The sequence below is a fragment of the Pimephales promelas genome, chromosome 13, assembly GCF_988280905.1.
Source record: "Pimephales promelas chromosome 13, fPimPro1.hap1.1, whole genome shotgun sequence".
Classification (NCBI taxonomy): domain Eukaryota; kingdom Metazoa; phylum Chordata; class Actinopteri; order Cypriniformes; family Leuciscidae; genus Pimephales; species Pimephales promelas.
In genome coordinates this window covers 10,538,528-10,553,706 of record NC_142781.1, presented here as the reverse complement: position 1 = coordinate 10,553,706, position 15,179 = coordinate 10,538,528, and the positions used below count along the sequence as shown (strand labels likewise).

General features: G+C 36.8%; 1 protein-coding gene across 2 annotated transcripts; it reads right to left on the bottom strand.

Annotated features, from left to right (window-relative positions):
- Positions 1-1,122: 1,122 nt before the first annotated feature.
- On the bottom strand, positions 1,123-14,925 carry galca (galactosylceramidase a). Of its 2 annotated transcripts, none has more exons than XM_089118458.1 (17): positions 14,695-14,925; positions 14,520-14,588; positions 14,346-14,409; positions 12,191-12,304; positions 10,704-10,843; positions 10,586-10,624; positions 10,364-10,491; positions 9,769-9,924; positions 9,563-9,687; positions 6,583-6,710; positions 6,394-6,483; positions 6,206-6,295; positions 5,976-6,120; positions 5,718-5,895; positions 3,144-3,310; positions 1,690-1,766; positions 1,123-1,604 (listed from the first exon to the last, which is right to left on the bottom strand). In XM_089118458.1, the coding sequence occupies exons 1-17, from the start codon at positions 14,821-14,823 to the stop codon at positions 1,461-1,463; spliced, it is 1,983 nt and encodes a 660-aa protein (XP_088974584.1). In that variant the 5' UTR covers positions 14,824-14,925; the 3' UTR covers positions 1,123-1,460. The 2 variants fall into 2 exon arrangements, with proteins under 2 accessions (XP_088974584.1, XP_088974583.1); XM_089118457.1 differs by having other exon boundaries at positions 3,144-3,307; positions 5,715-5,895; positions 14,695-14,924.
- Positions 14,926-15,179: the final 254 nt, after the last annotated feature.

Below are 15,179 nucleotides of genomic sequence, written 5' to 3'. Positions count from 1 at the left end.
ACTTTTTATTTACGTTCTTGAGATATTTGTAGCTACATATCACACTAATGCATTAGGCTATGACAGTTTTTGCATTTTAACGGTGAAACATGTTTATACGACAATGACTGTTACTAAAATGTAACGTTAGCTGTAATTGCAATAAAAGGACAATTAATTGTTAATTACAAGAATTAATTAAGAGATTTAAATATTTAACACCCCATGCAAAAAAGAGTGATTATATATATATATATATATATATATATATACTGTATATATATAAAATGTGCAATTATATTTAATTGACTTGAAATCTAACAGTCTTTTAGTAGAGTGTGTTTGGTAGTACTTTCAGTTGCTAATGCACTGTAGGTTGTACAAAATGAATTCCTGTGTCTGACCAGAAAATGGTGCCTGCAGCTGAATCAAATCAACCATCCATTTTCCAAACCACTGGTCCAATGTGGGTACAGCATAATATCATACAGGTATTATTAAATGCTTTTTAATTGATTATTAAATTGTTTAATAAGGTTTAAACATGCTAGTTTCAATGACAGAGTTCAAGATAAATCGTTTCATTAGTAGCCTACTGGAGCTGCCAGTTTGCTACGTTTCAAATGATTATTAGACAGCAAGCACAAACTATGCAAAAGCAGCATCGTTTCCAGTGCACTCAGTGTCCGAATTCACTCATTCGTTTTCATTCACCCCTTTAAGTGGACTATATTAGTGGGACAAATGAATGAGGGTATGTAGGGGGCGATTTCGAACACAGCCTATGTGTAGACTTCTCTTATACATGTCAGGTCTCTTTTTATCTTTTTATGTTGTACATCCTTTCTAAACAGTACTAAAGGAGTCATTCAAACAATTTTTTCCCACAATTTTTATTCTGTATAGTATACAAATATAAGATTTTTTAAAACCATGTAAAACAAATAAGTCCAGACTTTAAACTGATAGTGCAAGACATTCACTTTCAATTAATTGGCACAGAATGTCCCTTTTTAAAGATTAATATTTCATACTCGCATTCCTCATTTATACATCTCTGATCATAAACCAATCAGTAAAAAAGGCAAATCACCAAATTAAATAAAATAAGACATTCATCACAGTGGTATTTTTGCTCTAAAAAAAAAAAAGATGATTAAGAAACATGAAGAAACATGGAGGAAGGAGTCAATGCACCAAAATGATGTGTTCATGCCATGAAAATTAAATTACCATAATTACAAGATGACAACTTCAGACAATCTTCAGAAATGTGTGTTTAAATGCCAACATTATCAACAGCAAAATGAATCTGCAGCAGTTGGTCATGAGTACAAGTCAGAGCTCTTGTTGTAATTGAGAGTTCTACGATGACATGAAGGTTTTTCAAGATGGAATCCCGTAATTACGTTAATTCCCACATGACGTGAACTTGTAATAATCAAGTAAACATGAATGTGAGGTATCAAATTAAGCGGAAATCAATATGCATTTATTTTAAAATTATCAAACTGTGCATTTTCAAAAGAGAAAGTTCCTAGTGCAGCCCATCCTTTCTTGGGTTCGATAACAACAGCATTCTCCCACAGCGGATAACCATTCAGCATCCCTGAGGCAAAATATCCCTGCAGACCGAAAGATGCACGGTTTAGAACAAAGACATAATGAATAGTTAAAAGGTTGCACATACTGTAAGTGTGTAGATGTTACCTTGACACTAAGGGTTAAGGTATACCATACACCTTCCCTTGTTCCTGACAGCCCTTCAGCAAGAACTCTCTTTCCACCTTTAGTGTGAAAAACATAAAGATCAGTCACAATACAACAAAATGATTAATTCAGCTATGAACCCAACTAAGTTAAAACAAAATTAAGATTATAATCAGGGGGAAAAGAATTGAATATAGCCTAGTAAGCAGGGCTTGATATCAACACCCACCAGCGCGACGCTCAAAAGCAAAGCAAAGGGAGATATTTTCTTTTAAAGAAATTGCTTTTTAAGGACTACAACAAATGGCTGGCAGGGACTACATGACATCACAAACCCTAAAATTGACATAAAACCTGTCCCCGCTATTTATATATTATCATGACAGAAGATGCTAATCAATGACTAGACGATACATAAGCTACATAAATTCGTCAACTAACCATTCAGAAATGTTGTCTACATGTTGTCACTTCTCCTTGAGCCTCTCCATGTTTGTCTCCATTTTGAACATAAAAGGCTAAACGTTTTTGACATTTTCAGGACACCAGCTGTTGTAGCTCCACCCCCTGTGCCGGGAGCAGCAGGCCTTTTGCATTTAAAGGGACAGGCACAAAAACGATGCGTTTTTGCTCAAAAAGTGACAATTTTAACATGCTATATAAACAATATCTGTGGGGTATTTTGAGATAAAACTTCACATACACACTCTGGGGACATCAGAGACTTATTTGCTATCTTGTGAAAAAGGCATTATACCATCCCTTTAACTCAGTGCAATGTAGTGTTGTCAAAAATATCGATTTTTCGATACATAACGATACTGAAATATCAGAAACGGTTCCAATACTCATGTTCCACATAATAGATACACGATACAAGCTGCACTTTCTCTCTCTCACACCTCTCTGACAGCAAGTTGACATACAAACCCGCTTCTTTTACTTTATTTAACTGTAATTTTATGGTGTAACTTAAAAATTAGATGGTGAGAGAAAACTTAAGCCGTGTCCACCAAACGCTAGACGCTCTGCTAAAGACGCCGTGCTTTGGGCGCTTGAGAGCGTTTTGGCAGCGCAGCGTTTTTTTTTCCGTTGAGACGTTTCGTTGCTATGATACAGAATATCCGCAGCAGTTTGAATGTTGTGACAGTTGGTCGGTGTGGTATTAGTCCCGCCCCTCCTCCACTGTGATTGGATGGCAGGGTAAAAAGTGACAGTGATGAGCGCTGCGTTTTATCCAAAGTTGAACATTTTTCAACTCCCAGTGACCAGTAAAAACGCTGGGCGCTCGGCACTTCAGCGTGAAAAGAAACGCTCAGCGCCTTGTCACGCTCATGGAGTTTAAAAAACGCGGCGCTCCCATTGAAAACAATTGAAAACATACCCCTGTTTCAACCCCTGTTTATAATGATATAACCAAAAATGAACACGCTGTACTCAAAGAAAATCGTTACCTATGTCATTTGTCACTTTATAGGTTCCATTTGCATACAGCCAATAAAATACACCCTTTGCTTCTCTGACGGATTCTCCAGCTTGATCAACCCTGGCCGCCAGGAACACACCTCCATTGATGGGCGTCTCAATGAGGACATCACAGGACACATTGAGGTCTGTCCTAGTTAGACAAGAGTGAAGTTTGGTTATATGATTAATTCTGAGGCAGAATGAATCAATGCCATTTATAGAACTTCAGTATTGAGTAAAACATCTCATAAAATATCTTGCAAAGTGAAGAAAATATAGAGCTTCGCACCACAGATCATTCAAAGTGTGGTGGATAAAGGTCCAATATAAATTGGGACGTCTAAAATAAATGTATTAGTCCAACACCAATAATGTATTAGTTCCGCAAATTTAAAAGCAACCTATTGGACCCTATTTTAAGGATCTAAGTGCATGGTCCAAAGCACATGGCGCAATTGCACTTAGGGCGTGTCCGAATCCACTTTTGCTAGTTTAACGACACCAAAAATGGTCGGTGCACCCGACGCATGGTCTAGAAGGTCTTTATTCTCTTAATGAGTAATGAGTGTGTTCTGGGCATAACATGCAATAAACCAATCAGAGTCTCATCTCCCATTCCCTTTAAAAGCCAGTTGCGCTCGCTATGGCGGATTCCCTATTTACACGACAAGCGGAAAACGGAAAGCTTCTCTAGCGAGGAAACGGATCTGCACAGATCTGCTAGTGCGCAAGGTTAAAGTGAGCAAGCAGACCATCTACTGGGCAACCCGGAATCCACCATATCTTTATGTACACAATAATAATCTTTTACATTGTAATCCTTTTATTTGTATTTGGCATGTCTGTGTGCTTCTGCTTGTCCCTGGGTGTGTAATAAGCAGAGTGTATGTGCGTTGTGGCTCCGCCAATAGGCGCACATTACTAACGCTCTCTTTAAATAACAAAAGTAAATATAGCGCCATTGACTTTAGACTTCAGGTTTCAGTTGGTCAATGGTGCAGTCTATTTCAGTTGCCTCAAAATAGCAATGCGCCTGGACACACCTTCTTTTCAGACCAGCACGCCCATGGCGCATTTAAACAATGTGGTGCAGGGCGTGAAAATGATAACTGGGTCGGGCTGAAACTAGCAAAAAACTCTTGGCCGCGCCTGGGGCCTCATTTATAACCATTGCGTACGCACAAAACAGGCCCTGAAAGAGGAGTACGCCACTTCCAAAGCATAATTTGTGATTTATAAAAACAAACTTGACAAGAAAATTTGCGCACCTGAACGCAAAATCTGACCCACGCGTACGAACGTTTTGGAGATGGAGCAGTTTGGCGACACCAATGGTGAGCTCGAGTTAAATGTCTTTTTGGTCACTTTTAGACCGAAAATTTAAGGAAATTATACATATACTGAAAGATAATAGAAATATAATTTCACTCACCAAACCTAGCCTATCACCTGAAGCAAATATCCTTCCCTTCTTAAATATCCGCGCGAGCGAGCGCGTTGAGCCGTTTAGTGAAACTGACGCATAGCCTATAATCTAACGGCAGATGAAGTAAAACCGTAACTCTTCATTATGAGTTCATCATAAATACAGTGCATGTTCACAATAACAGTTTAAACACATAAATGAATGATTTAAACTATGCTTTACTTCTGATATAAACATTTAGATTAAATATGCCATTCTCATTAATGGAGTTAAACACTTAAACTACATGAATTTATACATCATTACTGAGAAGTTACAACATTTTTATATTCAATAAATATAAATATTTATTGTGGATGTGATGCTTTTGAACACTTTTCCTCTGGCATGCTGTGTGTGTTTTAATGCGTTAACGACATAGATAATTGCTTATCATGATAGCAGATTGTCTGAGAAAATGGTTTCGTGCAAATCATGCAAAACAAGGTCTATCTGTTTCCATTAAAATATAAATCAATTAAAATACTATTTGGCCAGTGGAAAAGACTGAGAAAAACTTTCTCTGAAATGCATTTTGCACTATTTTATTTTATTTATTTAAAAAACAAGGGAAGGATGGGCTACTAAATGATTTTTATTAATGTAATGTGATGTATTTCATATTTTCCTAACGTCTTGTACCTTTAAACATGTTATCATGTGGATGAATAATCATATGCAAATGATATGCAGATGAGGATATGCATAGTAAAACTAGGTGTTGAAATCTCCATATATGGTTATTTTGGGGTGAAGACGCATGTGCGCACAATTTTCCCCCTGACTGGGATTTATAAAGTGAATTCTGCGCAGGTTCTGGCGTACGCACGGTTTTATAAGTCTGAATATTTTTTTTAGTACGACATTTTTGGCTTTCGGGCGTACGTACACTTTTAGTGAGGATTCTACGCACAGTTTTATAAATGAGGCCCCTGGTGCGGCATTGTGCCGAGCGCATGATAGGACCCATTAAGAGTCATTAAATATAGTAGCATTGTTGACATCCAAATCAATATTCATGTTCTAGTGTGTACTAATAAAAATGGTATGATGTTTTCGCATCAAAATATCACCGTTCGGAGGACAAACATACCAGCTGTAGTCCCCTATGATGCTGATGGTCTGGTCGGCATCTCTAGCCCAGGTGACCGGCCGTTCAGTGACCACCTGTCGCAAGGTAAAGGCGTGCGAGCCATTATCCGAGCTGTTTCTGAAGTACTCAAACACTCCAGTTTGATCAGCAAAATACGGAGCCTCAGAGAATGGAGGGACATCTTGGAATGAAAAGAAATGCTGTTAGAAATGTAATTTGAGTCAATGCCAATAGTTTCCTTTTGCCAATAATATTCCTCACCAATAGTGAAATCATCAGAGTAATTCTTCGGAAATGGGCGGGATTTAGGGGGCTCTGGTTTGAAACCTCTTTGTCCAGTGGTGACTGTTGTGATTGTGTAAACCTCATCGACATCCAGTTTTAAGGTGAAGTAACCATTATAGACCTGTGTGGAAACAGGAAGCTTCCTTTACAACCAATTCTGCAATGTGTTAAGACATGAAACATGGACTGAACTAATTGAATTATACCTTAATGGGACTCCTCCGCTCAAAGAGCGTGTCTTTTTTGGTCTCAAAATCCAATTTTGAGTACCACAGTTGAAGGTCAGTGAGATGTGCCTGAAAAAAAAAAGATGAAAGCAGAAAACATCAAATTAAGCCTTAAGGTTAAGAAAGAACTGGATTGAAATATCAAGAACGGACAGAACTGCACTTACAAAAGAACCTCTGAGCTGAAATGTAACTTTCTGAGGGGAGACAACAAAGTACGGGAGAGGAGGACGAATGCACTGAGAGTGATTGTGTGTCTAGAAAAAGAGAAATACATATTGAGCATAGAGATCAAAATAAATGATTCACTGAAACTTGTGTCCTTCACAAGACTTAAGATAATATTAACCACCCACCATGGTTTCAATAACAATTGTTAGGTTCCCTTTACGGTCTGTTAAAGCCACATAACTCCCTCCACTGGTGAGATTCCCCACCGTCTGTAGATAAAACCAGCCTGGCTGTGTAAATTGTGTTGTGTGCGCTACAGGGAAAAAGAAATACAATTAAACTGCTTTCATCTGCTACAACAAGCCATTCTCAGTCCCACAGGCTTACTTGGTGCGTGATAACCAATGTTTATTCTTGAACATCAAGCATGCATGGTTGGGATTCCTTTACCATATATAATGTACTAGCCATATGTATGTGTATACCATATATGTATTTGCGTTGAACAATGTTTATATGCGAATGAAAGCCTAAACGAAATCTGTTCATAACAAAGGAAGACTTGAAAACAGCTTGATTCAGAGTTTGAATTACTTTTACAATGTCTTTATAAACTTTTTGAAGCTTGAGTATCAGCATCAGTATATATACTCCCATAAATTGTGCAAAGCATCATGGGACAAACGAAAAATGGGTATATATATATATATATATATATATATATATATATATATATATATATATATTAGGGCTGTGCAAAAATAAATTGCGAAATAAATCATTCCGAAATAATTCCAAAATAAAAGTCTGTGTTTACATAATAAATTTGTGTGTGCTGTATATAATTATTTTGTATATATAAATACACACACATGCCTGTATATATTTAAGAAAACGTGTTATTCATATATAAAATATTTATATTTGTATAATATAGATTATGTATTTATATATATATATATACAGAATTTAAGCACAAATAATTCTTAAATATATACAGTACATGCTATTACCTATACTATTACCTATGCATGCATGTATATATTTAAGAAAACGTGTTATTCATATATAAAATATTTATATTTATATAATATAGATTATGTATTTATATATATATATATATATATATACAGAATTTAAGCGCTAATAATTCTTAAATATATACATGCATGCATAGGTCATTTATATGTACAAAATAATTATATACAGCACACACAAATATATTGTAACACAGATATATTTACAAATATATGTAAACACAGACTTTTATTTTGGATGCGATTAATCGCAATTCATTTTTGCACAGCCCTATATATATACATATATATATATATATTATGATTTATAAATAACAATTTTGAAAAAACAAAACAAGGCTAAAATGGGCCAGACTGAAGTTCACAAATTATGTAACAGTTCACTAAACAGATCACTAAAAATACATTCATAATATGTCCAGGAATCGTTTGATTTAGGTTCAATCACGCTGCCAGTGATTTTCTGGAATCTGTGCGTGCATTCACACATCCCGTAAAGACACGTGACATCAGGACGACAAACATAAATTATCTTCTTTGTTAATGTGCAACGTGAACGTTGATCTGTATTTAAACCCCCCAGTCTAAGAGCCGCATTTAGGTATAAATCGTTGCGACGACACATGCCACCTTCAGAGAGGACATGTTGCGGGACTGATCCCAGAAATGTTACACGGTTCCCATCTCGGGACGTGTTTAGAGTTTCGGGACTCTAGCAAATTAATTAGGGGTGTACCACTATATAGTGTCACAATATATCGCAATACAAAAAAATGCAACAATATGTATTGTTGATAGTGACAATATTTATTGTGTATAGTTCACCTAAAATAAAAATTTTGTGTGTTTTAGTGTCAGTACTACATTAAACTACTATATATAATGTTGAATATAATGTATAATAATGCAATGGGGGAATATTTGTGGGTTCTGATAATGCCAAATGTTACCAGTAAAAAGTGGCCTACGTTATTTTTAATATATCTAGTCAGTGACAGAGTGCAAGCATATTCGTCTTAATCTAATTCTGTATTTTCAGCTTCAGAATTATGAATATTTTTATTCTGGTGTCAGTATCGTACGGTGCTTTGGGTTTCCAGCACCAAGTCCAAGCCTTTTCGTTTACACCCACAATTTAGCATTTTAATCAACAGTACATTTTTGTTGTTAAAGGAGTAGTTCAATTTTGAAAAAACTTTTGCTGATAATTTATTCACCCCCATGTCATCCAAGATATCCACGTCTTTCTTTCTTCAGTCGAAAAGAAATTAAGGTTTTTGATGAAAACTTTCCAGGATTTTTCTCCATATAATGGACTTCAGTGGGAACCAAACGGTTCAAGGTCCAAAAGAAACTTTAAGTACAAACTGCAAACTTGTTCAAAGGGCTTTAAACGATTCCAGACGATGAATAAGGGTCTTATCAAGCAAAACGATCGCTCGGTTTATAAATAAATAACAAAGTTTAAGTTTTATAAGCTCAAACGCTCGCCTTGCTCTGTTCTGTAACGCACTCCTGTTCGAACTCGTTCATCAAAATGAACAAATATTTTTCCGAGTCATTTGGTTCATTCGGCGAAAGAAACGAACGAATTGATTCGGAAAAAGAGTTGTTCATTTTGTTGAACGAGTTCGAACAGGAGTGCGTTACAGAACAGAGCAAGGCGAGCGTTTGAGCTTATAAAACTTAAACTTTGTTATTTTTAAAAAAAAATGAGCGATCGTTTCGCTTGATAAGACAATTATTTATCATCTGGAATCATTTAAAGCCCTCAAAACAAGTTTGCAGTTTGTACTGAAACTTTCTTTTGGAACTTGAACCGTTTGGTTCCCACTGAAGTCCATTATATGGAAAAAAATCCTGGAAGGTTTTCATTAAAAACTTTATTTTCTTTTCGACTGAAGAAAGAAATACATGGACATCTTGGATGACATGGGGGTGAGTAAATTATCAGCAAAAGTTTTTTGAAAAGTGAACTAATCCTTTTACCTTGTATCACACGTATTGGAAAATCGCAATAAAATCATATCGTGAGTTGATATGTATCGAATCGTGACACCTCTAAAATCTATGGCAATTTTTTGGGGAATCAGTGCTATGTGGGAAAGGGGCTTTGGAAACATGTTACCAGTCATCCATATGGGAGAATTCACTACATAATGTCCACTCCAGGGCTCCTCCGCGGTCATCAGCCCATCTCCACCAAAGGACAGATTCTCGTAGTAACTTGCAATCAAATTCCAGGATATAGTCCTAAAACAAAGCAGTCTTACTCTGAGCACATCATGCGTATCGTAGCGCAGAGATAGCCAAAGGTTTCTGAAAACATCTCACGAGGTCATTCTGCCGTTCACGTAGTTCTGGTTCAGAATGCGAGCCCAGCATCCGGCACCGATGTCGTCATTAAAGGTGCTGTAGTCTTCAGATGACCAGAGCTTCCTCTCCGTCATCAGAGCTTCCTTCACCGTGTGGGTGCCTGGGTAGTGGACACTGTAAAAGACCGCAAACTCTAACTACACTTTAGCCAACACTGAAAAACTGGTTGAAGAGATAGACCAGACCACTGGTCTATGAGACGAAGGACACTCTCACACACACTTCATCCCCCACTATTGGAAATGTGTATTATTTTGAAATGTCTCAGTGCGACTGGTACAAATGTTTCATTTCCAAATAAGTAAAACGAAAGGTAATAAGGTTTTTAGATAACATACACACAAAGGAAGGTGGATGGGTAAACCCAATGCTAATTCCCACTGTTAGCAAACGGTACCATGTAAATCAACTTCTGCCACAGAGGGTGAACACAGTAAATTTCCACTGTGAACTCATGTTTACATATATGAAATGAGGTCTGGCTATATAATGAAATGCTCAGCTAGTTGGTTGATAATATGGGTTTATAAGGCCAAATGTTTAAACTGCTCACCCTATCACCTCAACAGCATCATTCAGATATGAATCCTTCAACATGGCAGCTGCAATTGACCAGTCTCCATCTGCAGCAATGATGCCGATATTTGTATAACCAGCTCGGTCCAACATACCCCTTAGAACCTACGGAAATGACAAACAGACATGTTTTTGACTAAAATATTAATAATCTTATTGCCTTGGTAGTTAGGCTGCAACTAAGATTACTATTTCTTACCTTAATGTATGCTGGATCAAATGTTCTTTCATTCCATATCTGAAAAATATATCAAAACGAGTTCAAATAAATGACCCTTTAAAATAGACATCAGTAACTAATTGTAAGCAATACATACACCAATATAATCAATGTCAAGGTTGTGATGCTGCTTTGCTCCCATGATCCATGTAATAACATAGTTGGCAGTAATATTTGGAAAGAAGTAAGGCCATTGGGTTCCATATCCAACCCATCCTGGAAATGCCCATGGAAGACCTTCAAAATCAAAGCATTGAATCGTCAAATATCTGTGGTCTTCTCTATATTATTTCTATCCTTATAATATACACTATACACTCACCTAAAGGATTATTAGGAACACCATGCTAATGTTGTGTTTGACCCCCTTTCGCCTTCAGAACTGCCTTAATTCTATGTGGCGTTGATTCAACAAGGTGATGAAAGCATTCTTTAGAAATGTTGGCCCATATTGATAGGATAGCATCTTGCAGTTGATGGAGATTTGTGGGATGAACATCCAGGGCACGAAGCTCCCGTTCCACCACATCCCAAAGATGCTCTATTGGGTTGAGATCTGGTGACTGTGGGGGCCATTTTAGTACAGTGAACTCATTGTCATGTTCAAGAAACCAATTTGAAATGATTCGAGCTTTGTGACATGGTGCATTATCCTGCTGGAAGTAGCCATCAGAGGATGGGGACATGGTGGCTATAAAGGGATGGACATGGTCAGAAACAATGCTCAGGTAGGCCGTGACATTTAAACAATGCCCAATTGGCACTAAGGGGCCTAAAGTGTGCCAAGAAAACATCCCCCACACCATTACACCACCACCAGCAGCCTGCACAGTGGTAACAAGGCATGATGGATCCATGTCATCATTCTGTTTATGCCAAATTCTGACTCTACCATCTGAATCAACAGAAATCGAGACTCATCAGACCAGGCAACATTTTTCCAGTCTTCAACTGTCCAATTTTGGTGAGCTCTTGCAAATTGTAGCCTCTTTTTCCTATTTGTAGTGGAGATGAGTGGTACCCGATGGGGTCTTCTGCTGTTGTAGTCCATCCGCCTCAAGGTTGTGTGTGTTATGGCTTCACAAATGCTTTGCTGCATACCTCGGTTGTAACGAGTGGTTATTTCAGTCAAAGTTGCTCTTCTATCAGCTTGAATCAGTCCGCCCATTGTCCTCTGACCTCTAGCATCAACAAGGTATTTTCGCCCACAGGACTGCCGCATACTGGATGTTTTTCCCTTTTCACACCATTCTTTGTAAACCCTAGAAATGGTTGTGCGTGAAAATCCCAGTAACTGAGCAGATTGTGAAATACTCAGACCGGCCCGTCTGGCACCAACAACCATGCCACGCTCAAAATTGCTTAAATCACCTTTCTTTCCCATTCTGACATTCAGTTTGGAGTTTATAAGGCCAAACTTAATACAAAATTGTCTTGACCAGGACCACACCCCTAAATGCATTAAACCAACTGCCATGTGATTGGTTGATTAGATAATTGCATTAATGAAAAATTGAACAGGTGTTCCTAATAATCCTTTAGGTGAGTGTAAATGGCAAATTCAGTATGGAACAAATAGATTACCTATCAGCTTGATGTTTGGATTTCTCTTCTTAGCTTCTTTCATAAGCCACCACTCATATCCCCGATAAAAATTCCCTTCATCCTTACTGTGCATGTGAGAGGGTTCTGTGCCATCTGTCAATCAAATGGGAAGATAAAAGTCAGTAATCCAAACTTGAAGTTTCTAAATAGTGTTTCTGGAAACCTAAATTGCTGAGACTGGTAATTGTACAACTGTTTGTTTTAGTCTCAAATATATTTATAATTATGTGTTTATAGTTGTAATAATAACCGCACACTACATTTGCATTACTATCATTGGATCAATAAAAAGTTACAATTTTCTTAATTAAAACATGTGTAAAACACTATTTTCGTGAACACTATTTTAAGGTGACGTAGTTACATGTAACTTACTATAGTAATAACAGTAAATTATGCATGATTACAAGTATCAAACCCTAAACCAAACCCTAACCCTATAATAAGTACATGTAGTTAATATTACTCAGTACTATTAGAGTAAACACACCTTCAAATAAAGTGTAACCGTATTTTCTTTGCACTGAGTGTAAATATTTGTAGTTAGATGCTAATTATAATTTTGCTATTTATACTATTTGTACCTCAGTGTACTGTAGTACATTATAAACCAGTATGTAATAACAACAACATATTCAGGATACCTAATATGATTATATTAAAATCATAAATGGATGCTTTCTTATTGTGAACTAACTTGTCCCTTTCTCTTTTACACCAGCACCTGCACCTGCCAATAATGATCAATAAAGATGTCCTTGAAGCCCCAGGAAGGGAGCCACAGCATCAACAGCATGGTAACAAAAAAGTATTCTAAATATTCTAAAAGTGCCGGTTTGACTTTAAGTTGTCCTTGTTACAGTGTAATTATACATATAAGTAGTGTACTTAGTAATATAAATTTACTACATGCACTACTACTTACTGTAGTTTGGTTTTGGGTTAGTTGCATGCAATACCTCATAATGCATGCACAAGCAACACGTGTAACAACGACATTTTTTTTTAAAAAGTGTTACCATCAGCTTTAGGTAACACTTTTTTTCTTTTTACAGTGTCCTTGTTACACATGCAATTGCACCCAACTAACTCTAAACCAGACTACAGTACATGTAGTTTATTAGTATTACTAGTACTTACACTATATGCATAATTCACTGCAACAATAAAGTCAAAACGTTGGTTTTTTTTTTTGTTTACGGAGAAGAATAGGGTCTGAAAAAGGGGGTTTCAAACTCAGGTCGGTTGCATCAAATGCTCCATTGAACTCTACTGTCCTTCCTATCCAACCACTGCTACTTTACTGGATTCATTTCCCACTGCTACTTTACCAAATTCATTTTTCACTGCTCCTTTACCGGATGCATTTCTCACTGCTCCTTTACCGGATGCATTTCTCACTGCTCCTTTACCGGATGCATTTCTCACTGCTCCTTTACCGGATGCATTTCTTTTGTCATTTTGTTTGGCTCAAACTAGAAGACAATAGTGGAGTTCATGCAAAAAAGCCTTTGCCAACAAAGCGGGCTATTTGCACTTAATGTAAATAGATGCTTTGTTTCTTAAATAATATACACATCTTAATTGTTATTTTTGATAAAAGTGTATATATTGCACAATTTTTACATTTACAGATCTAATGTTTTTTTTGTTTTGTTTTGTTTTTTTTGGGGGGGGGGGGGCATTTTACAACCTGAATGAACCTTGATTTGTCATGAACAGGTCAAATGTAAGAGAATTTCAGGAATGAACTCCTCTTTATCATTGTTTTATGTTTTTTTTTTTGTATTTGTCATGTTGGTATCACATGACTCGCATCATATGACTCGACTCATGTGTCCATTAACAGCGAATATTATGCCAAACTACTAATTATGGGTTTCTTGTCAGGAATTTCATTCTTTTCTATTGTTTTAAATAGCCTTTGTTCCCATTATGATAGTGATAGCCTATATATATATACACACACACTGATATATTTTACTTTATCCTTTATGCTCCACCTAAATTAATTTTAAATCAGAAATCAAAAACATATTTATTTTAGAAAAAGTGTTTCAAATCTTTGATTTAATGCATTATATAAATTAATAGATCAGGACAAGTCAGACATACAACAGATTCACTGTATTACCTGTAGTTTGACCGTCGCCTCCTATTTCTACCTTTAAGATGTGCAGTGAAGCTCCAAAGTTGGGCTGAATAAAACCAAACCAAAAACATAATAACAACACATTCGATTATTCTAAAAAAAAAAAAAAAAGTCTTCTTTTAATGTTACACATCTGTGGCTCACGTGACCCAATACCTTGAATAAGAAATCCAATATCTGACTCCGATACGGTTCTTCATAGTTGACAAGAAGTCTCGAAGTGGCCTGAGAACAAAAGTTTGTCAGTTTGACAGTTTGTCAACCGCAACCCCCGACACCACACACACATATATGTAAAAACACTTTAAAAAGTGAACAAAACTTCACTTACTCCTCCTCCGCTTAATCCACCAATTCCATCAAACTCCCTCCCTAATCCAATCCGATCATCTATAACATAAAACTGAGCAGAGCACCCAAAAATACAGGAGATAGTGACCAGCAGAGTGTATGTTTGCATGGTTTGATGAATGACTATGATCTTCTGCTGAAGCCTGACATCTTGATGTTTATGTGCAGCTACTTCCGCGTCATGTGCTCCGATCGAACTTCAAGTGAAACTCCTCTTTATGTCACTGTTCTTTATACAGACACGCAAGAGGTAAACGTGAGCTCACTGATTCAAGAACAGTGCATGCACATATCTGAAATTATGTCATTTATATCAAGTATTTATATTTCATTATTAGAAAACGAAAATTTAATTTTTGTCCCTGAACGCGTCGTACTCATTTCGCGCTTTGATTGGTCACTGAACGCGTTAGGCTCATATCGCGCTTTGATTGGTCACTGAACGCGTTGGGCTCATATCGCGCT